Source organism: Dioscorea cayenensis, chromosome 18 (assembly GCF_009730915.1).
Source record: "Dioscorea cayenensis subsp. rotundata cultivar TDr96_F1 chromosome 18, TDr96_F1_v2_PseudoChromosome.rev07_lg8_w22 25.fasta, whole genome shotgun sequence".
NCBI classification, from domain to species: domain Eukaryota; kingdom Viridiplantae; phylum Streptophyta; class Magnoliopsida; order Dioscoreales; family Dioscoreaceae; genus Dioscorea; species Dioscorea cayenensis.
Genome location: NC_052488.1, coordinates 17,774,117 through 17,798,430, shown reverse-complemented (window position 1 = coordinate 17,798,430; position 24,314 = coordinate 17,774,117). Strand labels below are relative to the sequence as shown.

Here is a 24,314-nt window from a genome sequence, read left to right as displayed (position 1 = left end):
CTAATATAGAATATGGATTGTCTTCAACAAATAACCTTGCTAGGTGAGAAAAAATTGTTTTTTATTTTATTTTTTTAAAGAAGTGAATAAACGACCTAGATTAAGTTTAAAAAAAATACAAAAAAAGAGAGTATAACAATGAGAAAGAAAGTACAACAGCAAGAACAAAATGAAAACAAACAACGGAAGGTGAAAAGAGTTTATTAAAATGGCCAAGATTTCCCCTTCTATTCTTGATTGATTATTGAGATAGTGAAACAAGTTATGATCATGATTCTGCTTAGATAAATATGTTTTAATCATATAAATTTTATATTTTATGCCAACATTTATGTGATTGTTCTTTAGATTTTCTTTTCAATTTTTTGTGAAGTATTGCTTAAATGAAGGGCCGCATCATTGTGCTCCAAGACATCCAGCAAGCCCCCAAAGAGCTAATAGCAGGACCTTGGCTTTGGCAACCAAATGAGTTTCAATAGAAAGTAATTTGATTGTTACTCACCGAAGTACCTATCAAAACAACATTGAATATGAGAGTGTTTGAGCAGCAATAGTATTATTGAAAATAAATGAAGGAAATATGGAAGCATTCTGCACAAAACCAGGAAGCTCATGTGTAAAAGAAGATTGAGCCCATTTGAAATAATTTTAAAAAAAAATTGAATAAACCACAAACATGCATTATTAGAGAAAAAGTATAAAAAAAAACATTCCACTAGACGTGGAAACAAATAGATTAAAAAAAATAGAAACAACAATAATAGAAAACAACAACCAACAAGAAGGAAACAACGAACAAACACAAAGATAGAAAATAGGATAACAACTCCTAACCAAGCCAGGGAAATGGCTGCGAGCAACCTAAAGGAGCCCACTCTATACTCTACTAATCTCTCATCGTCAACTCCGGAATGCTACGGAGAAACTCCAAGACTGCGCTTGATTATGGTTACTGTTCCTTCCAACCCAACTTTTTAGCTTTTATATAGAGCTGCAACAATTCGTGATAAAAACATATTAATAGTCTTGGCAATAATCGAAGAAAATGCAGGGAATTTATCATGAAAAATACGTTCAAGCCATTCCAACCATAAATTCCAGATTATGGCCCTAATAACAACATCCCTAGCATCTCTCGCTAAGGTTTTAAAAAAAGACTGGACAGGCCGGTTCAACAGAAAATCGGCCGCCAGTCCAGTTCATTCATATAGCTTGAACCAGTCAGGATCGAACCGGCTTTTGACCGGACCAACCCATTTTAACAGGAGATTCACGCTTCACATCCATCAATGACCTCTCTTCTCTTCTCTTCCACCTCTCACATCATCATCATCATCCATTCTACCCTTCTCCTTAACTACAAATGCATACACCACATCCAAAGGCTCAATCCCTGCTTCACTCTCCATTGGTTCTTCATTGGAAGGGATTGGCATCAACGAGGTCATGACCCCCTCGATTGTGGCAAAGGTTGCCAAGTAGACACAGACAGGGACGGTGTCACGTCCCAGCCCCACAGCTGGGCCCGCGGACAGACCAGCCGCATCCAATAGGACTGGGTCCCACTGGGTGCAAGGCCTCAGTTTTAACCTGGTCAGAGTCAACCCTAACAAGCAGATATGAACAGAACACAAAAGCACAAATAGGATACTGGAAATTGAAATACTACAAGTACAGACTTTAGCAGCCCTACAGAATACAAATACAACCCAACAGTTTGCAAAATACAAATACAGTCAGAATACAAGCCTTACACTCACAAGAGGGTAATATAGAGATATTGATAAAAGCAGACGATACGACCCCCAGACACCCCCCCCGATCCTAGACTTGATCTTCTCCTGCGAGAACAGAATTCACAAAGTGCATGAGCCACAAGAGCCCAGTAGGATCACAGAAACAACAAATATAGCATATATTGCAGAATAAAAGATTATAATTCGTACAGAATGCAGAAAATACGCAGAATACAAAAATAATCCAAAGTACGAAAAACACGCAGAACAGACATGTACATCTCCGTGGCTAATAACAGAAATCAACAGCATGAGGCTGGATCTTCGACTATGAAGTCAGAACATAACATAACAGAATAGAATATCAACAGCCGTAGCCGGATCTTCGACCGCAGTCGGGGGGTAGCGCTACTACAGAAAACATGTGCACATGGCTAGGACTTACTCCGCCTAGCTGGGCGAGCCAGGAATGGAGATGTACTAAAAACCGCAGAAAATACGGCATATAGACACAGGAATTGCTGAATAAGCAATGCAATTAAGTAAATAAATAAATAAATAACATCAACTGACCAAAAAATCCAATAACTAAATAAATAGCAACCGCTAGAAAATGCGGAGTTATACGAGTGCGAGAGCCTACCTGGCTCCGAGCTACAGAGTTGGGTTCACCAAGTCCCGCGAACTACAGCTCGGTATGGATCTACCCAAACAGAATAATCTAACTTAGGTTACAAATCTTGGGCCGGGCCTAAATTACAACTATAGCCCAAGCTAATTCAACAAATAAAAGAGTTCATAGCTAGCATGACAATAGAACAACCATGCACCTTAAAAGAAGCTTGTTATCCTACCAAAAATAAAGTACTTAACTCACTTGCCAAAAATCAAACCAACACAACAACATGCCAAAAATGAGTACACGGTTCATGCTAGCAATTAAAGGTTTTCACAAGAAAATTAGCTAGGCAAATAAAATGCTCCAAGAAAGCTTTAAACATAACACCAGCACAATTAACTTTCCAAGATTAAAATCAATCTTAACTCATGATTCTGATTCTGAATATATAAATTTTTAAATCTACAATCATATACAAACATAAAGTAATTCAAAAAATTAAATTCAATACAAAAAGCACTAGAAAGTGTATAAATTCTCAAGAAAAGGATTTCTAAGCCTGACATGCATGCATACCTATATATATATATATATATATATATATATATAAACATATATATACTTACACAATTAAACCTCTACAATTAAAATTCAAAAACCCAACCAAACAAATATTGGCCATAAAAATAAATCATAATAGCATCTAATCAACTCAACACCAGGAATTATAAAAGTATAAGGTTAACTTAACAACCAAGTAAAAACACTCCATGACATGAAAAACATGCTCAAATAAATTCTCAGATTTAACATGCTAAAAAAAATATTTAAACAAAGCTTTAACAAGACAAGGATTAAGCTTAACACCAAGCTATAAAATATGAACAAACATAACCAAGATTCAAGAACCAAACAACACAAGAAAAGGTTCCAAACAAACATGAAGCATGGTGTATTTCCATCAAAACTCAACAACAAGCAAGAACCTAATAAACTAACAACCACAAGGATCACCTACCTCTACACTTGCCGAAGAGTTGCCGGAGAAAATTCCTCTCAGTCGACAGAATTCTCAACAAAAGTATGGCATGATGCAGGAGAAGGAAGAGAGGAAAGAAGGTTTAAAGTGAAAAGCTTGCCTCACCAATCATTCACCTCCAATCATGCAACCAAGCATGATTAACTTTAATCATGCCTGAGAAATCAGACAATAAAACCAAAAGCAAGTGGGGTAGCATGTTGGCAGTCAAACATTCAACCAAACTCGGTCAAACTTTCTAGTCAAAGTTGAATAAAAAAAAATTTACAAACATTACAGACGGCACACACGAGGCCAACAATGGAGAGGACGAGTAGCGGAGGGACAACAAGTGGCGCCATCATTACGTTAGGTCCAGCGATGGCCAGTTTCTTCCCCATCCTCCAGCCATGGCAAAGGAAACCAAGCTTAGCGCTTCTCTCCGGTGAACTTGGGGCAGCCTCCTCCATTGTCTAGGGCTTATTCTTTGAAAAAGAATGATTAGTGATGAATGAGAGAGAGAGAGGTGCAAGTTCTTTCTCTTTCTATGAGGGAGAGACACGCGTTGGAGAGTACTGAAATGAACAAGATATGTGGCCGTCCGCCAATATTGCCAACTTGCCATCTTGCATTTATATGCTCTTCCTTCAATAAATAATAATTTCTATATTTTTTTAAATATATATATATGTTGAACCGGGCGGTCAAACTGTGAACCGGTTGGCCAACAGGTTCATCAACAGGTCCGATTATTAAACCCTTGTCTCTCTTGGAGGAAAGAAGCTAGATGTGCCATGGCCTCACCATTTGAAATAATTTTGGAAATAATCTTCATGTTGATATTACAAATGAGACAGGCGGGTAATCCTCAATAGACTCTTTCAAGGCATATCATGGATAGGAATCAAAATGATTAAAGTGTGACCTCATACATGAGGAAATTTACTAATAGTTCAAATGAAATGGGCAACAACAGCAAAAAATCAAATGTTTGCCAGTGGGCCAAAAACATATGAAAAAAATTCAGGTCTATGACTTGTATTTGCTAAACAGAGGTTAATGAAACAATATTTTTTTTTTCATTTATATATAGTGAGAATTCTCAATCATACACCAATGCAAGCATAGTTAAAAAATTTAAGGTGTATCATAATGTGATTAACACTGCCTTTAGTTTGATTTGCAACAGAAGTAAATCGAGAAAAAGCCAATCGACATGATAACAAGAGAGTGACAAAAATAATTAAACCATATTTCTTCTCAAATTTGTGTAATGAATTCTTGAAGCTCTAGCTGAGTTGTGGTGGAATAACAATTGACTCAAATCTCTCAAAAGTGACCGAATATTTACGCTATTAATTCAAATCCAAGCAGCATGTTGAAGAGAGCGCCAGGCATTGAGTGTTTGCTCAAGAAAATTGGATTCTGCTTGCCCTTGCTTCTAGAGACAAGATTATTCTCAAATGAAATCTGCATTAGGTTGAAGAAATTATATATTAGATATACCTTTCATTCTTTATAGAGAGAGAGAAAAAAAAACAATTTATCAATTTGCATCATGTTTGAAGTGCTTTGAAACAATGACATAAAGTTATGAATGTGATGGTGTGGGAATAAATTTAAACTCATGATAAGTGGTTAAATGGAACAGGATTATAAATTAATTATACACGAACTTAAGACAAACACTTTTCGTTTGGAAAAAATATTTTAAAGAGAGAAGCGACGAAGCTGCAATTTTAGTACTAGAAGTGAGAAGACCAATATTGTCAAATATCAATTTGTGTTAACAAATAAAAATAAAGACACAAGCTATAAAGCAAGCACATGATAAACCAACCTCAATGATAAAAGTGTTGATTAAACAACATCAAACAGTCATAAAATAGATGTTATAATGAAAACAATCATGTTCTGTCTGAACAAATATACTATCTAATAGTTAACTTACTCATGGTATCACTGGCAGAGAAATTTGTTAAGAGGTTTCTTCAGATCCTACAATCACCGGTCACAATTAATCTTACTCTTCCAACATGGAAAGGTTGAGAGGCAGTTGATATCAAACAAAGCTGGATTTTTTTTCCTGACATAATTTTGGATTGGTCAAGTGAAACCCGAGATAATATTATAAACAATTCAAATGAAAAAACACAATAACCAGTGAAGGCAATATGGATCCATACCAGACAGATATTTTCAATAAATATAATTTCTTCCAGGGATTTGCTGAATCATTAGCCATTCAAGAGACCCCTCTTGGAGGCACCGTTCCATTAACCCTTGGTCACATTCTATGATGTCTAACTTTAAAAGCGAGGAAGGAAGGCCGCCTTCTGGCAGTGAATGAAACTTTGGGCAGTTAAGAATATGCAATGACTCGAGGGAAGGAAAATGAGGCAACCAAGCAGGCAGTGACTCAAGACCTTCGCAAGAATGTATATACATTTGATGCAGATTTGGCAGCGAGATTCCATGCTCTGTTTTCTCCTCCGTGCACCATGATCTGAATTTGGGGCAGGCAACAATAAACAATTGTTTCAGGGAAGGGAGGGCTTGTAAACCGTCCATCGATATCAGCTCATTACAATTTTGAAGATGTAAATACTGAAGTGCATGCAGTGTAACCATCACCTCTACAGAAAGGGCTTTAATCTTTGCCCCAGTCAAATCCAATGTCAAAAGCGATGAGAGGCCATGGAGACATCCTGGCAACTGGTGATCCACCCCAGGACTATTTATTAAGAATAGATATTGTAGTGCTGAAAACAAAGGCCAATGTAATCCATTCACTTGGTCACACTCCCGAATTCTAAGGGCGGTAAGCTTGGGAAAGCAGTTGTGATTTTGTGTTGTAACTGATGATGACAAATTCTGGAAAAGCACTGATGCTTTCATCAAATGCAGTGTACATAAAGAAGGAAATGCTGGTGTTAAATCCTCTTCCACTCTTACCTCTACCTCTTCCAATGAAATGTCTGTAAGGAAGGACAAGTGTCCAAGTGCCGGAAGACTTACTGGACTACACCTATAAATAGTCAATTTCTCCAGTGAAGGAACGCCAAGCAATAAACCTTGCATAAATGAGATATTTTCACAGCATGCTATATCAATTTTTCTCAGATTTGGTAGGAGGCCTTGCTGCTGTTGTGTCCCAATAGCACTGGTTTCAATCTTTAATTCTTGTATATACAACTCGGAAAGAGAGATAAGGTTTTGAAAGCATCTTGGCATTTGACCTTGAAGCCCATGACTAGCAATTATTTCGAGTTTGCCCAATGCTGAAAGCATGGACCAAGGTAATCCATTCACTCCATCACACTCCTCCACTATCAGTTGCTGAAGACAAGGAAACAACTTGCGGCGCCCTTGCGTTGTTAGAGATGATGATGATGATGACAACAACGAAGACATGCCCTCGAAAGATACTATTGCTTTCCTTAATTCAAGGAGTTCCAGGGAAGGAAACATCTCAATCATGAAATCATCACCTTCAATTGTAATGTTGTCAATGTCAACTAAGATTAGTTTCTTGAGAGAAGGTAACAACCCAAGTGCTGAAGGTAGGCGTGCCCAATTCCTGCATTTATCTAAGAATATGCTTTGTAAATTCTGCAATGCAAGTGTCATAAGCCAGCTGGGCGATATGGAACCCATATACCCTTCAATGGTCAAATAATTTAAGTTGGGATGAGGTTGGAGGGCTTCGAGCACTTGTTCTCCGACATCATGCTTGCAACCATCCACTTTATCTGTCCATCTTAAATGTAAGTGCTTGATATGATGTTTCTTCTTCAATTTGGCTTTCATCGCTTCTTCCATATTGTTGATGTTCTCCAAGCCTTCAATCAAAAGTCCACCTCTCAGTTCATTCATATTCCTCAATTGTGCAATCTGGTAACCTCCTTCTCTTTTCACATGATATGCTAGACAGTGTTGATAGTAAAACTTATCAGTGTCTTGAAACATGCGCCATGTGTGGAGGTTTATAAGGTTATGAAATAGACTGGGTAATGTATGTATACATGGCAATTTCAACACTCTCAATAGATAAAGCCCACAAAGTGATTCTGGTATCGATTTGATATTGGTTTTCTCCAAATCCAGATAATGCAAATGTTTTAGATGAGCAATAGCATCTGGGAGATCTTGCATATTGGTATCAAAGATGGCTAGCACTCGGATTAGTTTGAATGCTCCATGGTTGAGAAAGACACACATGTCACCAGCTCCACATAACACAAATGTGCGCAAGTTATTACTTTTGCACATTGACCCAACATCAATCGGACTATGTGCATATAAATGGCGGACATTTTTTAAGATACTTTTATCTTTTCCACCCTCATAGATATAATTTTCCCCACGAGAAATTGAGTGTACCAAATCATGCAATAAGTCATGCATTTTTAAACCTCCATAAATCCCATTTTCAAAGAAACACATTGCTTCTAGTTCATGCATATATTCTTCTCCTGTATCTTACAATGTCTTTGAACTACTTTCACATTCTTGTATATAATCATGGGCTATCCACATGTCGATAAGATTATACATGTCATATTCATAACCTTTAGGAAACATTGAACAAAAGGTAAAGCATAATTGAAGAGGTTGAGGTAGATAATAGAAACTCAATGCAAGCGCAGACATAATATCATGTGCATCGGTTTCTAATTTCCAAAAGTCACTCTCCAATATGTCCTTCCAATGCTTTTCAGTCAAACTTCTCCCCAAAATTTTTCCAACTGTCTTTGCTGCTAATGGTGACCCTTTGAGCTTTCCCACTATCTTCTTTCCTAAATCATGTAGTTGCTGCGAATAATTGTCCGGATTCTTACCCCCAAAGGCACAATTTAGAAAAAACAACCAGTAGTCTCCATCAGATAAACCTTTCAAAGTAATTTGATTTCCCCCATCAGCTAGAACTCCTAATATTTTAGGATCCCTACAAGTCACAATGAGTTTAATAGCCTCTGTCTGTGCAAATTCTAGAAGGATAAGGACTTTTTGCCATTCTTCAGACCAAACATCATCAAGCACCAATAAAAATTTCTTCCCCTTTAAGTGCCTTTTAAGTTCCCTCTCAAGAAGATCCAAGCTAGTGGTGATGCCACATAGATCGGTTGGGCTATTACTATCAACAATGGAAAATGAATCTAATATTTCTTTGGTGATTCTGAATTTGTCAAAGTGATCTGAGACACATATCCATGCTTTCTTGTCAAAATGATTTGCGATTTCTGTGCTGTTGAAGACAAACTGAGCTAGAGTGGTTTTGCCTATACCACCCATCCCTACTATTGGTACAACAGAAATATTATCATTGGCATTTGGCTCTCTGAGGACCAACTTAATTAATTGTCTGAATTCATAATCTCGGCCATATAACTCCCTTTCATTTGTTGATGATGTGGTGACACGTTTATTTTGGGTAAATTGTTGTTGTTCCCTTGGATCATAAACTCCATTCAAGCTGATCTTATCAAACCATTCTTCCAACTTGATTTCATCCTTCATCTTTGATTCAATGTTATTTATTTGTTTTATAATACTGCTGATCTTATTCATGATATCATCACCATCTGCAACATAAATTTCTTAGACTTCAATAAACTAAAACCGTCTTATTATCTATCCATCATATGAAATCGAATTGACTAACAAGGATCATGCATGAAAATCCAACTTAAAAAAGAAAACAGAAAAAAGAAAAAAGAAAAGAGACCAACCTGTTGATAGATTCAAGGATTGCGATGATGTGGAAAAGCGACGTTTTTTCCCATCTGATAAGGCAGTTGATGGCCGAGAAATTAACTGAAACAAGCGCTTTATTCTTCCACTCGATTGTCTGATAGTATCAGCTTCTGCAGCCTTGTTGATCTCCTCCACCTTTCTCTGCAGTTCCATGTACTCCAAGTCTGATTCCAAGTCATGTATCTCATAACCAACATCTTTGAGTTTGTTGTGCAAACTCACCACTCTGTGGTTTTGCTTATGTTTTTCAAACAACCTTATGATTCTACCACTACACCATTTGTAATTTTTAATAGCGGATTTATAGAGGGGCTTTTAGAAAACCGCCTCCTTAACCATGAAATTTTTTATTATACAAACCTATACAACCGGTTTAAGAAAAACCCTTCTACATTTAAAATAAAAAAAAGGAAAATAATTACTCACTCACACCCGCTAGATATACACCGCCTCTGACTGAGAGCTCGTTCTCATATCTCGTTGGAATCCTCTCGCAACACCGTCTCTGACTGAGAGCTCGTCTTCTCTTCTTTTCCTACCAATTTCTCTATCAATCTCACGATCATCGGGTCGGGAGCTCGAGCTCATTGTCTCTCTCTCTCTCTCTCTCTCTCTCTCTGAAAACCTCCTCATCGGCAAATCTCATCGCAATTGAGCAGCTGGAATCCGGACCGTTGGATATCCTCTCCGATCACCTCCCTCTGCTGGAGACCCTCCACTGTCGTTCTCCAGTCGAGTCCTAAACCCCATCTAATCTCTTGATCTTTGATTTTCATCACAACCTTCTTTGAATCCCGTGTTGGTGTTGCCTTTTGCTTGAATTTACCTTCGATTTGGGGATTCTAGGGTTCTTTGATTCATTCTTTCGAAAAATGTATAGGGTTCCTTAGATGATAATGTTTGTGAACTCCATCGGTTCTTTTGATTCATTTTATGTTCAATTTCTTTATTTATTTTTTTATTTTTTTTTGTGTGATTGTGAAAATGGAGATTTGGGGATTCTAGGGTTCTTTGATTCTTTGCTGAAAATATATAGGGTTCCTTAAATGATAATTTTTGTTTTTAAACCTCTAGATATGAACATTTAAAATGAATTTAAAATCTTAAAATATGTGAAATTTGAGAAGAACAAAACCAACAGCCAATACTAGATTCCCAAAATAAGTGGTCCTATTTTCTAGTCAAATTTTACAATTAACTTTACATTTATTAATTAAGCATAAATTTAACATAATAAATTTCATTAATAAATGTTAATGATATATTTTACATGTATTGGGTTTCTTTCTGTACTTATTTAACAATTTGAAGAAAACCCCCAACTTTGCCCATCATTTGGAATACCTGCTACTAACATCCACATATGCTTTTAATTTGATATTTAGAAGTTGACTCTTCTTGATTCCTAAATCTGTCGCTTCTCTTCTGCAATTGATTGCTAATATCATTTTATCATAATTTGTGATAAAGGAAAGCAATGAAGAAACTGAGCTTGCAATCAAAACTAGATGACTGACTTCTAAATTACATTTCCATGTTTGTATTTCAACTTTAATGCTTGCATAATACATTTTTTGTTGGGGTCATAATAACATATTCTAGAGGAGAATATAGGTCGAATGTTATTATTTTAACTTTGGTGATGATCAAGTTATTGCATATTCTGTTGGAAACTTCAGCTACAACTTGTGGATGATTAGCTTTCTGCCTTAATTGTTCAAATGGAGGAAGGCTTGAACTTTAGTGATGTATGTCACCTTTCTCCTGCTGGATATGTCAATAGAATTTTAAGTCCTGAAGTTACATGTTCTAATGGCTTGAAGTTGTATGTCACCTTTCTCCTGCTGGCACAATAAATAGAAAGTTTGAATTCATTTATTCCAGTGATCCATTTCTGTAATGTGTGCAATTCTTAATCTCATTTGCTTTTTTCCTTAAAATTTGGTGTTGAGTATAGTATTGGCTGTGATCTATGCTGTCGGCATTAATTTGACCATGTCCTTTTTCCATCCTTGAGAGAGCTGAATAAGTTGTCTTTTGATAAAATTTACAAGTTTTCTTGCTAGTTTCTCGTTTTTATGTTGCATAGCACTGTGAAATGAAAGAAATTTTTTTGAGTTGCTGTTTTCCTGTGCTTCTAATTGCCATAACTGTTTTTAATTTCTTTCTATGCCATAGATCACTAGCTTTAGCTATTTATTCAATGTTTATATCCTTTCATTCCTTAAAGTTTCTATTTCAAATACAACAGTTTTTTTTCTGGCAGGTTTTGATTACCATCAGGCATTCATCTAAAATTGAAAGTAATACATTCCTGTTGTTTCAGTCAAAGGATTTATTCATCTCTCTCTATAAGGTTTTCATTTGAGGTATATTTATATAATTTGTATTTGTGCTAACCTTATGACACCAATAATCTGTATTTGCTTCAGTTGTAAACAATTATTCTGAGTTTCGAATGGCATTGTATTGAAAGATAATGTTTTCCCAATATTAGTTCCATTTTAATGTATTATTGTTGTTGCTAGGTGGAATCAAGCTCTCAAATCTTGATGGTGTTGGATTGCAATTGCAGGAAAGTTTTTGAAGGTGTGGACATCATTACGCAGAATTAGCTAGATGCTTGCTCCTTTCTTATCTCTGTGTGGATTTTTTCGTACCATTATTAACAACTATATGATGGTGTTGCCGGATTTTTTTATTGGAATTTCATGAGTACATGTCTTTCTTTCACTCTGCCTCATAATCTTTATCTAAAAAGCACTAATTTAAGCAAAACCAAATTAAAATTGTCAAAAGACCGGCAAAGTTATTGAAAAATAACTTGCTTAACATCATCCTTATCATCTAACTCTTTGATATTGGTTGTGTACGAAGTCTAGAGGTTCTTGAATTGATCTGAATTGGTAATGGTTTGTGTTCATTGTTCCTAATACACAATTGTGAGTTTTTCAAACATGAGAAAAAAATTTGGCACAAAATGCTTATTTAATTTCATGGAGAAGTTATGAATAACATTCTTAGATATTAACTTCAATGCATTGTTCTTGAAATAGGGCTCTAATATTTGTTTTTGCTTCATCTTTTTATGGAATGTAGGTTGATATTGTTGACTTCAATGGCAGCTTTTTGTCACTGATACGTGATCATTAAAACCAATTTAAGATGCCTATTTTTTTCTATCAATTTTGGTAAAAGTTTGAAGTATGCCTTGTTTTTATAGTGGGTTTCCTTGTTTATCTTTGTAGTTGGGTTGCTTCCGGAAAGATCATATCAAGTTGAGGAGTCAAAGTTGGGTTCTTGGTAAAGAAGAATTGGAGTCCATTGGTACTCCTTTGCTTTCTTGCAATTTGTCATGTCTTCACCATTTTCTAATGACCTTATTGAATTTCTCTTGAATAATAAGTTCAAACATGCATGTCTTGAATGATTAGACACTGACATATATTGAACTTTGAGATAAATTATCATCCTCTGAACTTTACATGTAATATGAATCCAGTCATATGCACTTGCTAGGCATTTGGACAGTGAGATAAGGTATTATTTGTTAATATGCAAAGAAAACCATAGTGTAAATTTAATTAATTAGAGGGTGTCAGCTGCAAAACTGCCATGGATTTGTGATATTTTGCATAAACACCCTCGTTAAGACTGCAATTTATTTTAAAACTTTATGGGCTTTTCTTCAAAAACCCCATGAAGTTTTCTCATTTTGTAAAAAAGCTTCATAAATTTTTTGTTTTGAACTTTTATGAAAGTTTTTAGAGTTCCTCACTACTCCTTTTGTTTGTTCCTGCATGTGTCTAGTTTATATAGTTGAGAATATCCATATTGTGATGCATATTTAATTGCTCAAAAGTATGAAATAATAAAATTAAATTCATAGGGCAGGTTATTTGATGCTAATTCATCCAATAAGTGTTAGGTGCAAGGTCCTTGTTCTTTCTTTGGATGGGTCAAATGTTGGACTTCTTGATCAAACTTAACCCTGCATTTAGCTGATATTATTCTGATTGTGGCCCTATTACTTGTGTTAGAACATGGCTATCTACTTTTCAAAAAATCTAATATAATATAATAAGTGGGAGGAAAGATGATCCTTTCATGAATGAAAATATATTCCTTCCTTTGATGTGTATTTTATATTAAAATAGCGTTATGATAATAGAGGTATTATGTGGTTCATCTGTAGCTGTTATGTTTTATCTTTATGTTCTTATCTTTATTTTTCTCTGAAAAAACATAGTGATTCATGTTTAGATGAAGCTTCCTTATGGTAACAGTCATATTAGCATGCATAATCTCAATATTGGCTCTTAATTATACCATTAGACATTGTAGAGACTGGAATTCACAATGTGCAAGTTTTCATATATTGTAGCGAGAGTCTCATTAATTCACATTAGATACTTATTTTGGTTAAATACTAAGATGATAGGATAAAAAGAAGACAATTGAAAACCTCATGGCACTTATCCTTGCCTTGATTTTAATTAGTGCTATTGCTTAAGTTTTCTTCTCAAATTAAAAGGCATTCGATAAACATGAAAGTTCGTCAAGCTTTAAGTTGTCATCTATGTGTTAATTAATACATTGTTCTTTGGGATTTGGTGTATACACAATGAGTTTCATTTTTCTCCAATGTGATTTAAAGGTAAATCCCTGCTTGGTCTAGTGGCTTTCATGATTGTTGATTGTTAATGCTACTGATTGATAAAGATTTTTGGTTCTTTAAAGGTTTAACATTATTGGCTTTTATGTTCTTATTCTGAATTGATTCTTGAATGGGACGACCGATAGTTTTTATTAGTCAGCATGACCTATAAGAGTTTATCTTATGCTTTTCAACAACATTATTGGCTTTTGGTTATCTTTTGCTCTAATTGTCAATGTTCTTTGACATGCTGCTTTTTCTAACTTGCAGTTCTTCTCAACAACCCACAGATTTTTGATAGAATTTTTGGCGATGAATTCATTTTGGATATTCTTGGTTCTCTTGAATGTATGTTTCTTTTTTTTTGTTACTATTGCCTAAAGTTTTAGTGGAGATGTATTAAGATGTGCGAATAATTCTTCAGGTTGTTAAGCTAGGCCAGATGCTTCCTTATGCTTTTTGTAATTAGATTAATCCTGACTTAACCTTATTGAAGATATCATTGGTATCACTTCTTCAATATTATCTTAATCCAGTTACTTTTGTGGTTATTTTTGAAGAATGGTAAAGTTTGGTAAAAAAATGTAACAGTGGTCTTCCATACTATAATGTCAAGGTAAATTATTTCCAAAAATATATGTTTTGGAAGCTTATGCTTTTGACCTTGACAAAGCTCATGATATAATACCCAACTTTCTATAATACATGGCCTTCATTAAATTAAGCAATGTGGAGGATAAAATTTTTTATTGAATTTTTTTTTCCTGAGAGTGATTCTATTTTATTTATTGCAATATGATGGTTTTATACCCATGCATGTGCAAAATTTTTTTGTGAGCATAAATTTTGACTACATTTATGACAATATAATTTGTCCATGTTTCAATATAGGCTTTTTTAATGGGAAAATAGGCACCACTATAAGAAACTGGAAATCATTTTGATTTAGAATTCAACATAGATGTTTCACTTGAGAATAGTTGAGGTTCAAATGTCCACAAGATGTGCATCTCGCATCTCTTCTCTAATATTTAATATGCTGTTAGTTAGAGATATTTAGAAGTGATGTTTCTCCATTTTTGCAGATGTAGTCATAAATATTGGTTTCCAATTGGCATCATTAGAGAGATGGTGCTGCTTTTAGTTGATGCAATAACAGTGATTGGATTCTAATAGAGTAGTTTCTGTTAGCCTTTATGACTATTTGATGGCCTTGTTAGCATCATTATGCTAGTGTGTAGGAAGCCACCCTAGTGTATCTTGTATACAACTTCAGAATCTCAAGTTTTGACTCGGAAAATTTATGTCAAAATAGTGCCTGATCATATTTTGTGATTTTACAAGGAAAACACTTCTTGTGAGTTACGCGATTTGCCTTATCTGCCATGCCAGGAATGTGTAGGTTCAAAGTAGATTTAAATTTTACACTTCCAGGATTTTGTGGGGCAGATTGTGTGGTGTCATTTTTGTATTCTTTTAGTGTATCATGCTGATTAGTTACTCACTTCTCCTTGACTTGTTTATACAGATGATCGTGACATACCTCCAGTGCAAAATCATCTGTCTTTCTTAAAGGAGCATGTGATTTATAAGGAGGTAATTTTCTTTCCTTGATACATGTAAATCTATAATTTACTCTATATTTGATACTTGGAGAGTTGAATTTTTTTGCAGGCTATCACTATTAAATATCCTTTGGTATTGTCAGAAATTCATCAAACCTATCGAATTGTTTATATAAAAGTGAGAAGGTTTACCTTCATGAATATTTTGACCATGGTCATTTTCTTTATGCTTATGTCATGGGTTCTTTCTGATTTGTCAGGATGTTATTTTGCCAGGAGTATTGGATGAGGTAACTATTGCAAGTCCCAGTGCCATCATTCCAGCAAATAATGCTACTGTGAGGATCATAGTTTTAATGTTGTACATTTTAATCTAGGTTGATGTTATCATCATCCTGTGATACTGTATTTGATACAGGTTGTTTTGTTGCTAAAAGATGATACTTCCTTTATTCAAGAATTATTTGCAAGGATGAAATCGCCTTCCAAATCTGATGAATCAAAGAGGAACTTGGTAACTTTATTTTCCCTTGTACTTTTCTTCTGTTAGCAAACCTGTAAAGCATTTGTCTTCCTTGTATGTTGCCTTCGCCATGTTTTTTTAAATCTTGCACATGATATGTTATGCGTTAGACATTAGCCTTGTTAAATTCAATAAAAGTTTTTGATGCTTTTAATTGGTTCTTTCCTAGCATGCTTAACTTTGGATTTATTAAAGAGACATCTCTTTGCAACTTTAATTTTTCTTTACCTTTTCTCTTTCTTATTTTTTTGGTTGTTCTTGTGAGGTTTCTTTTTTTATCCACGTGAGTTCATACATTAGTTCACAAGATTTGGATATTCCTTTCAAGTTGGAAAAGATTTGAGAGAATCTAGAATGGTTGTTTGTAATTGGCTTTGATTAGTTTAATTTTTTTTATTTGGGAGAAGCTTGTTGTTGCAAAATTGCTAATTAATTGTGCCATTTGACTGTGGAGATGATTGACATCAGAGATAAGATCCTTGGCTTTGTTTGGACTTTGGATCTCTTGTTTGACCTTCCTAGAAGGATGCATGAATGATCATTCATTAATGTGTAAAAGAGATGATGTATTAATAAAGTAATAAAGATGATTTGCATGATATATAATCTCTAAAAGGATTCTTTCCAATGTGCAATGGTGTTCTTTTTGGATATTAAGCAGACTTTCTAATTATTCAGATTCGATTGAAACCCTCTCAACTTTAACCAAACCAGCTGATCATACTTGGGCTGATTCTCGTGTGTTGTTTTCCCGATGATTTGCGGGACAAATGGGCTAAGAACTTGTACCTTGCATCAATGTGCTATGGTCGTATCTGTACCTTGATACATATTTAATTGGCTAAAACCTTCATCAAGGTCCGACGAGTAGGGGTTTCTCGTCTTGCTTCTCAAGTTATCTTGTACATGGAGCCATGCTTGAAAAAAAGCGGGAATGGAAAGCTAGAGGCAGGCCGTTCTAATCTTGTTTGATGCCCTGCTTTGTATATTTTGGGTCTGCTTTATGTTGACAAAATACTTTAAATTACCATCATATATCAAGTTCTGGTGGCCTGCCAAATTAAAGAATAACTCACCTTATACTGGTTATTTTTGCTTTGTCTATGTTGCCTACTTTTTGAAACTCAGATGAATCATGGTGAGCTATATATATCAGCTCACCTTATACATGAATGTATTGAAAGATTATGTTTTTGATGTATAAGTGAAATAAATTTATTTATTATTAGTAGGAAATAAATTAAAATTTAATTTAATTAATGAATAAATTTAAAGGTGGACATAACCACCTCTAAAATATGAATATGTGAAAAAAATAATAGTTTTAGAGGCGGTTATAAACATCTCTAAATTATTGATAAGGGCAAAAGAAATCATTAGCTATAGAGGCGGTTATGACCGCCTCTAAAGCCATTGGTAAGGGTATGGGAAATCATTAGCTATAGAGGTGGTTATAACCGCCTCTAAAGCCATTGGTAAGGGTATAAAAATCATTAACTATAGAGGGGGTTATAATCCCCTCTAAAGCCATTTGTAAGGGTATGAGAAATCATTAGCTATAGAGGCGGTTATAACCGTCTCTATAGCCATTGGTAAAGGTATGAGAATTCATTAGCTATAGAGGCGGTTATAACCACCTCTAAAGTCATTTGTAAGGTATGAGAAATCATTAGCTATGGAGGTGGTTAAAACCACCTCTATCCTTGTTATTAAAAACCGCTTCAGTAGATAAAATTTACCCCAACGATTGGTACAAACCGGCTTTAAAGTATAGAGCCGGCTTGATACGAGGCGGTTTAGAGGCGGGTGAAATAACCAACGCTATAGCTATAGAGGCGGTTAAAACCGCCTCTATAGGGCTTGAAAACCGCCTCAAAAGCACTCTTTTGGTGTAGTGTACTCTTCATCAACCTGACGTTCAGCTTGGCATCTCCCAAGGCTTCCAATGAATCCTCTAGTTGTTGGAGTTTTTCTGCTTCATCAGAGGACGATGGTGATGATGATGATGATGATGATGATGATAGATAATCCCATAAATGGCTAATCAATTTCTCCAAACTTACGTCACGCAAAGGTGAAAGAAAAGCTCCTGCTACAGCAGACAAAGTTGCAGAAGCCATGATAGATGAATTAAGGTTGTGAAGGGAAGAGAGAGAAGACTGAATAGGATCATTTCTTGCTCAAACCCAAAGCTTTTGGGGTAAAATTACTGTTACAATGATCTGTGCCTATCAGGAACAATGGAATGACTTCTATTTTGACTTTTTTGGTAACATTTGCTTTGACTATTCTTTATACAGCTTCAGTCGGGTAAGTAGTCCGTATGGTTGAATACCTTAGATTTCAATTCATTCCAGAAACAACCGTAAGCATAGAAAAATTTACTCAGAAGCTAATAGAAAAACGTTTAGTGTGTAAGCGAGCTTCTCTAACAAGTATTCCAATTGGTTTTCTCTGTTAGCTACTGAATTTAAATTAAAAAAAAATTGACACTAGGTGCGATAAATACCCCATTTAAGATTTAGTCAAAGACATGCAGAGATGTAGAGTGCATCCGTAACTTGAAAAAAAATTGTGCCATCACATTAGTAGGTTTTAATCCCAGTTTTTCCCGAAACAAAAACTTTACCAAAGGACCCAATATTAATAGACCAAGAGGCTATAGGTTTAAATGAAAAAAAAAATTAATGCAAGCAAAATAATAATTAAAAAATAATACAGTATTAAAAAATAGAAATATTTAAAAATACATCAAAATGAAATGAGGCTAATTAAACAGATGAAATAAATGTAATGGAGAATTTTTATTTTGAAAAAAAAATAATAGACCGCATTCATACCAAACAAAAAGATTACATAGTTTTTACAAGGGAAAAATATAAAGTGATACAGAAGTAAAAAAAATGACAAATGACATAAGAAAAAATAAAAAAATTCCACTAGCAATAGAATTAGCACAACAAACAAGACATCAAGAGAAGACAAAAAGGAACTACCATGTGCTTGGAAGATATGTCTTCTATCCGGTGTCTATCCTGGTATCAACGTGAGTTCTAAAACTCTAGAATGTGTTTCATATTTGCAATGCTATCTTCAAATTTGGCCTTTATTTATTTATTTATTTATTTATTTGCTTTCGGTGCTAGATTGAATCACAAGAGGAGTATGTGGTCAATTTTCAGTATAATCATAAAGTGCAAGGGAAGTTTGGAATTAAAGGTGCGTGCATTTCTTTCAAGCCAAATATTTCAAATAATTGTATAGGTTAGGAGGTCCCCAATCTCTTTAAGTTGAGTGGGCAAGGAATTCCTATAAGGGCCACATAACCCCTGTAAAAAGCTAGTAAGGCAAAGAAAGCCAGACTGTAATATCAAGTGCTATGTCAATTTAGATGTTGAATGACAAAGCACACATGTCGTTGGGGGTTAAGGAATTCCTCTAAGGTCCCCGTAACCCCTCCAATGAGCTAAGAAAACAAAGAAAGCCGAACAATTGCTCAAAGTAGCTCCAAATTTGCTTCGCATAGGGGCATCATAATAACATGTGCTTTGCCAATTCAAATATCGAATGGCAAAGCTTTGGTGTTTTGTCTTTTTCTTGGGCTTCAACTCAAAGTTTTATTCGAGCTTGTTTGTTATGACTCAGTATTTGGGACCGAGACCGGGTCTGTGTTAGTGCGTTCAAGACATTTCGGGACTTGCGCAGTGGTGCATGGGCATGCGTGGTTGCCTTCGAGGCCTAGACCGAAGGCCAAATCGTGTGCCCACGACCGTTGGGCTTGCCTACACCTGTTGACTGGGTGCTAGGCTTGCCTAGGTGTGGCGGTGCCAGGCGAGCCCCCACGGGTTGGTTGCGCTTGCCGGCCTACCTAGGAGGGCACCTACGGGTGGCCTGATAAGTGTCTAAATACATTGTATTTTACTTTCAAAATCTATGCACTTTCATGCAACTTTAGCTATTGTTTCGATGCCATTTTGCGCATTTGATGTATTTATTTTGTTTCAGGAGATCAAGGGACCAAAGTTGCATGGATGAACCTCATTTGAGTCGTTTCGGAGAAGATTAACGAAGAAATGAAGTTTACATGAGCTCCGGACACAAACCGATAGTGACCACACAGCCTTGTGCGGCCACTATGCGGGCCGCACAGTGCCCGCACAGCCCAGCCAGTGGGCTGTGTGACCTGGTGTGTGGCCCGCACACCAGGCCACACAGGATAGCCGGAAGAATGTGCAGGCGCGTGTACAGCCCGCATAGACTCGGATTTTGCCGTTTTCAGCCCTAATGATACTTGTGCGGCCTCGTTTTCGCCCACACAACCAACCGCACACCCACTCGCATATATATAACCTTTGTTAGGGTTTTGGAAGGGAGCTTCACCACCATCAACCTCCAAGCTTACCAAGTTCATTTCCACCATCAAGGAGGCCATTTTGGGGGTAGATTTGAAGGAGAGAAGAAGGGGAGGATCAAGGAGATATCAAGGAGCTTGACAGCGCAGATCTGACGAGTTCTTATCATCACCTTCTAGACAACACTTCGAGGGGAAGTTCTTTGTTATTTTCACCATGATCTACATGTATTTTGAGCTTTCTTCTCTTGTTATGTCGAACTAGACTCCTAAGGCCACCGGGCTCTGATGAACCTTGGGTGGAGATTTTGTATGGATGATGTATTTTCGTTTTAATCATTTATATGACTTGTGTTGTTGATTTTAATCTATCACTTTATTGTTCATTCTACAATGGATGGATTCCGTAGAATTGATTTTGAATGATACATGTTTGGTGGGATGCTAGCTTGTATTAGGTCTTATGATGATTAAAGGGAGACCCATTGTCCCAATACACCGGAGGTTCTGGGTATTGGTAGCTCCCCGCGAGATTAGGGTAGCTTTAGCCGAAAGCGAGCATTAGAGTTACTCTAACCAAGACTCCCTGTTCCCAAAGACATGGTAAGAGTATCTTCTAGATAGAGGAACCCGTACTGGATTAGGGCTACACTACGGAGGTTCCAAGGTAGTCGACATCCGAGTCTAGCGGACCACAACTAAGTTATCTTTGTGCTTACTTATTTATCATCATCATCCGTACTTAGGTTTCTCCCGAGGGAAACCTTGCCAGGGGGTCTTCCTTATCAATTGGTTCTTTCTCTTTAATCGTGTTCAGATTGGTGTTGTTAGCTCTATTTCTTGTTCTTGAATGCTTTTTAGTTATTTCATCCTTTTTATTTTTTCAACAAAAACCTTGACTCGATTGACTAGACAATGAATCCCAAAAGGAAGTAATAGTAGATCTCGGGCCCTGGGAATATGACCCTCTAGCTCTTGCACAAGAGGTTATTACATGACGACCAGTGCACTTGCGGTCGGGGAGTCGTATACTCTTTTTTAAGAGTGCTGTGCAATGAATCATCATTGCCTGCGCTAGCAGGGGCGTCTAGTGGGGTGCCTGCGGCAACTTGCGCTCGCAGGCATGCCCAGGCAGGTGCCTGCGAGTGGCGTGCACCTGCACAATGCCCACGGTGCGCGGGCTGCCTTGTTTTTAAGGCTTTTGAGTCTTCTTTTTGCCTTGTTTTGGCTGCCCCTCTCTTCCACCTCCCTTCTCCTTTCTCCCATCTCCCTCTTCATTCTTGTGCTTCCATTGGTGATAGAAGAGGAGTTTTGCTAGCATTATTTGCACCCTTGGAGCCAAGATTCATTTATTGAATCCTTGAGGTAATATCTTCTCCTTAGTTTTCTTTGTTGATGGAGAATGGTTGATCATGAGTTGAATTTTGGTTCATCCTTGGTTCTTCTTGTTGATCATTGCTTTGAGAAGTAAAGTGTTGATTTAGATTAATATTACTTCTTTGAATGGTTGTATCCATGATCCTTGGCTTATTAGGGTTCTTGGCATTATAACTCTGCTCTATAGAATTGCTGTAGTACCAGTTAAACTTAATTATTTCTTGGAATTCCTTGGTTTAGAGGGAAGCCCAAACTCTTCGGAATTTAATGGGAACCTTGGTAGCCAACTTTGAGCTTGCCCTAGAGTCGAATTAGGGTTTGTTGGCATTTATAACCTATAGTTCTTGTTTGCCTCGATCCCTTGTTTAAATCTTGATGCTTGTTTATGTTTGTGTTTGTGTTGGTTGGTTAGGTGGTGAAGTCTCATCGTGAGGCAAGGAGCCGGTGGAGGAATAGAGTGCCCGAGGCTTTCTAGCCTAAGTTGTGAGTGCTAGAATATAACTAGTTTATTCATATTGCATGACTTATTGTTTCAGGGGTTTAATTATATTGAATCGATGCTACTATTAGTTTTAAAAGGGGTTTCTATGTTGTTAAACTATTTTTGAAACTCTTGATGTTAGGGTAATTGAGTTTACGATTTTGTTTATATTCTAAGTTGGGAATTTATATGAGGCTTGGGTTATGATTCAAAGGTAATCCTGGAGGTTATCGTATTAAACTGATAATTTAATTGGCTTAGAAAAGGTTTCTATGGCTTTAATTTTATTATTGAAACTCTTGATACTTATGGAAAAGGTTTATGGTTACATTGGTATATCGAGTTTGAAATAACATGTGAAACTTATACATCTTATATTTGTACCACTGATTTATGCAAGATTGATATTTATTCCAGGTATGTGATTATTGTCCTGATCAAGGACCATGAGATATGTCTTATGCGGATGGTATTGATTGTGTTGATGGTGACGGGGTTGTAACCCGCCTGCTCAGCAATGGGTCCCCAAGGGCCAGCTTTTAGAGGTGGCGTGAAGGACCCATTTCTTTACTCTTCAGGTGCCATGGAGAATCCTTGATTTGAATGATACATTGAGATTCCGGAGTCACCATACGGAACCAGTGGGTTAATATCAAAGACATGAAGACCTTGACAGCTATGAACTTAGCCCCGGCCATGGCTACAATTTAGAGGTTTTTCTAGACCATTGATCCAAGGATCGAGATGTGAAAATTGGTATTTAAGATCTCTTGTTTCTTATGTTAGACATTTCTTGCACTGATCCCTTGTTTATTCTTAAAAAGAAAAGAATGAGTTTTATGACGAGTTTTACAGTTTAATGCTTTATAAACTCATATTATTCTTGAAGATATTTTCATTCAAAATGAAAACCCTGATTTGGGGCAAAGGTATCATGTATAATGGTTTTGGATTTCATATACATATATATATATATATATATATGTATGTTATTTGTTATGTTATTCAAAGTTATGCGTAATAATTTAAAGGCTTGATTATTTTTGGTACCTTCCACTTGTTTTTAAATTCTTTTAAATTTGTGCTAACCCACCGACTAAGTGACATAGGTTACTCACCATCTCTCTCCCTTCTAGGCTCTAGCAGCCAGTAGCATGGCGGGGAAGCGGAGCGTTGGGCATTATCTTATGTTCCTGTCTTTATTCATGTCAAGTATCATGTATGTTTCTTTGACATGTTACCTTGTATAAGAAGTTAAGAACATAGATCCACTAGTATGTTTGAAACTCTGTTTGCATCGTTTGTTTTCTTGTCTAGTTTATTGGAAACTTTATTATACTTGAGACAAGTATGTTCATTGAACTCTATTGTCATGTTTTGTTGTTGATGTTGCCCTTACATTTCTTGAGTTTTCTATTTTGTACATTTTGTTCAGTGTTGTTTATTCCAAGGATTGTGTTAGCCTTGTGGTGACTCGAGGGTAGGGTGGTGCGTTGTGTCTCTGGGCCCTCGAGTCGGGGTTTGACAAAAGCACACATGTTGTTGTTGGTAGACTATTACACCTCTTTTTTTTTGTCAAGATGAGCGACTAGACCATTAAAAAATGCAGGGGTGTACACAAGCCTCGGCGGAGTAAGTGGGGGTAGGGTCCACGCACACGTGGGCACTGGAATAACTCTCACACAATCACTACACACACCCAAAAAATGTGTCATCGCCTGTAATTTGAACTCTCACCATTTGTGAAGAGTTCTAATGGGATCCAAGTATTAATAGATTTTTTTAATAATAAAGTTTTTTTGTCTTAATCAAAATTTTCCTAAAACAAATCTAACCTCTACATATTTAAATGTGATTTATGTATTTTTTTCCTTTCTATTTTATTATTTTTTGTTCATTTTGTTATGACTTATCACATAGCTTAATTTTTCTTAAGAATAATGATATATTTTGTTAGCAACTGTGTCATTCTTTCCTGTTATCTTTCTTTTTTTAAAACCTACCTCTTCATCCTCTTCCTCTAAAAGATTTATGCTTTAGGGTTTTATAGGTTTAAATATTTAGGGTTTAGAATCTAAAAAAGAAAAAAAAAAACAACAACATAGATGGACGTGGATGATAATTCATTTGGGAAAATGATTGGAACAACCTATTACATAAATATATCATTACTTTTTCATAATGTTGAGAATACATGCCATGCATCTATAGTGCAGATATATAAATAGTT

General features: G+C 36.1%; 3 protein-coding genes and 1 long non-coding RNA gene across 5 annotated transcripts; 1 reads left to right on the top strand and 3 right to left on the bottom strand.

Moving 5' to 3' along the window:
* Positions 1-1,056: 1,056 nt before the first annotated feature.
* LOC120282541 lies at positions 1,057-3,468 on the bottom strand. The gene is made up of 3 exons (XR_005542985.1): positions 3,374-3,468; positions 2,380-2,439; positions 1,057-1,841 (listed from the first exon to the last, which is right to left on the bottom strand). It is a non-coding gene; the product is annotated as an uncharacterized LOC120282541 (long non-coding RNA).
* A 2,104-nt stretch (positions 3,469-5,572) lies between these two features.
* Positions 5,573-7,342, bottom strand: LOC120282862 (putative disease resistance protein At3g14460). Its single transcript, XM_039289697.1, has one exon. It carries the CDS (start codon positions 7,340-7,342, stop codon positions 5,573-5,575), a length of 1,770 nt encoding a protein of 589 aa, XP_039145631.1.
* Positions 7,343-7,855: 513 nt separating this feature from the next.
* Positions 7,856-9,880, bottom strand: LOC120282860 (disease resistance protein RGA2-like). The gene is made up of 3 exons (XM_039289696.1): positions 9,826-9,880; positions 9,106-9,294; positions 7,856-8,958 (listed from the first exon to the last, which is right to left on the bottom strand). Exons 1-3 carry the CDS (start codon positions 9,878-9,880, stop codon positions 7,856-7,858), a joined length of 1,347 nt encoding a protein of 448 aa, XP_039145630.1.
* A 962-nt stretch (positions 9,881-10,842) lies between these two features.
* Positions 10,843-16,743, top strand: LOC120281926 (serine/threonine-protein phosphatase 4 regulatory subunit 3-like). 2 transcript variants are annotated; one of them, XM_039288618.1, is made up of 9 exons: positions 10,860-10,878; positions 11,397-11,499; positions 11,659-11,719; positions 14,058-14,135; positions 15,316-15,383; positions 15,462-15,530; positions 15,613-15,690; positions 15,771-15,866; positions 16,641-16,743. In XM_039288618.1, the coding sequence occupies exons 3-9, from the start codon at positions 11,683-11,685 to the stop codon at positions 16,710-16,712; spliced, it is 498 nt and encodes a 165-aa protein (XP_039144552.1). In that variant the 5' UTR covers positions 10,860-10,878; positions 11,397-11,499; positions 11,659-11,682; the 3' UTR covers positions 16,713-16,743. The 2 variants fall into 2 exon arrangements, with proteins under 2 accessions (XP_039144553.1, XP_039144552.1); XM_039288619.1 differs by lacking the exon at positions 15,462-15,530 and having other exon boundaries at positions 10,843-10,878.
* Positions 16,744-24,314: the final 7,571 nt, after the last annotated feature.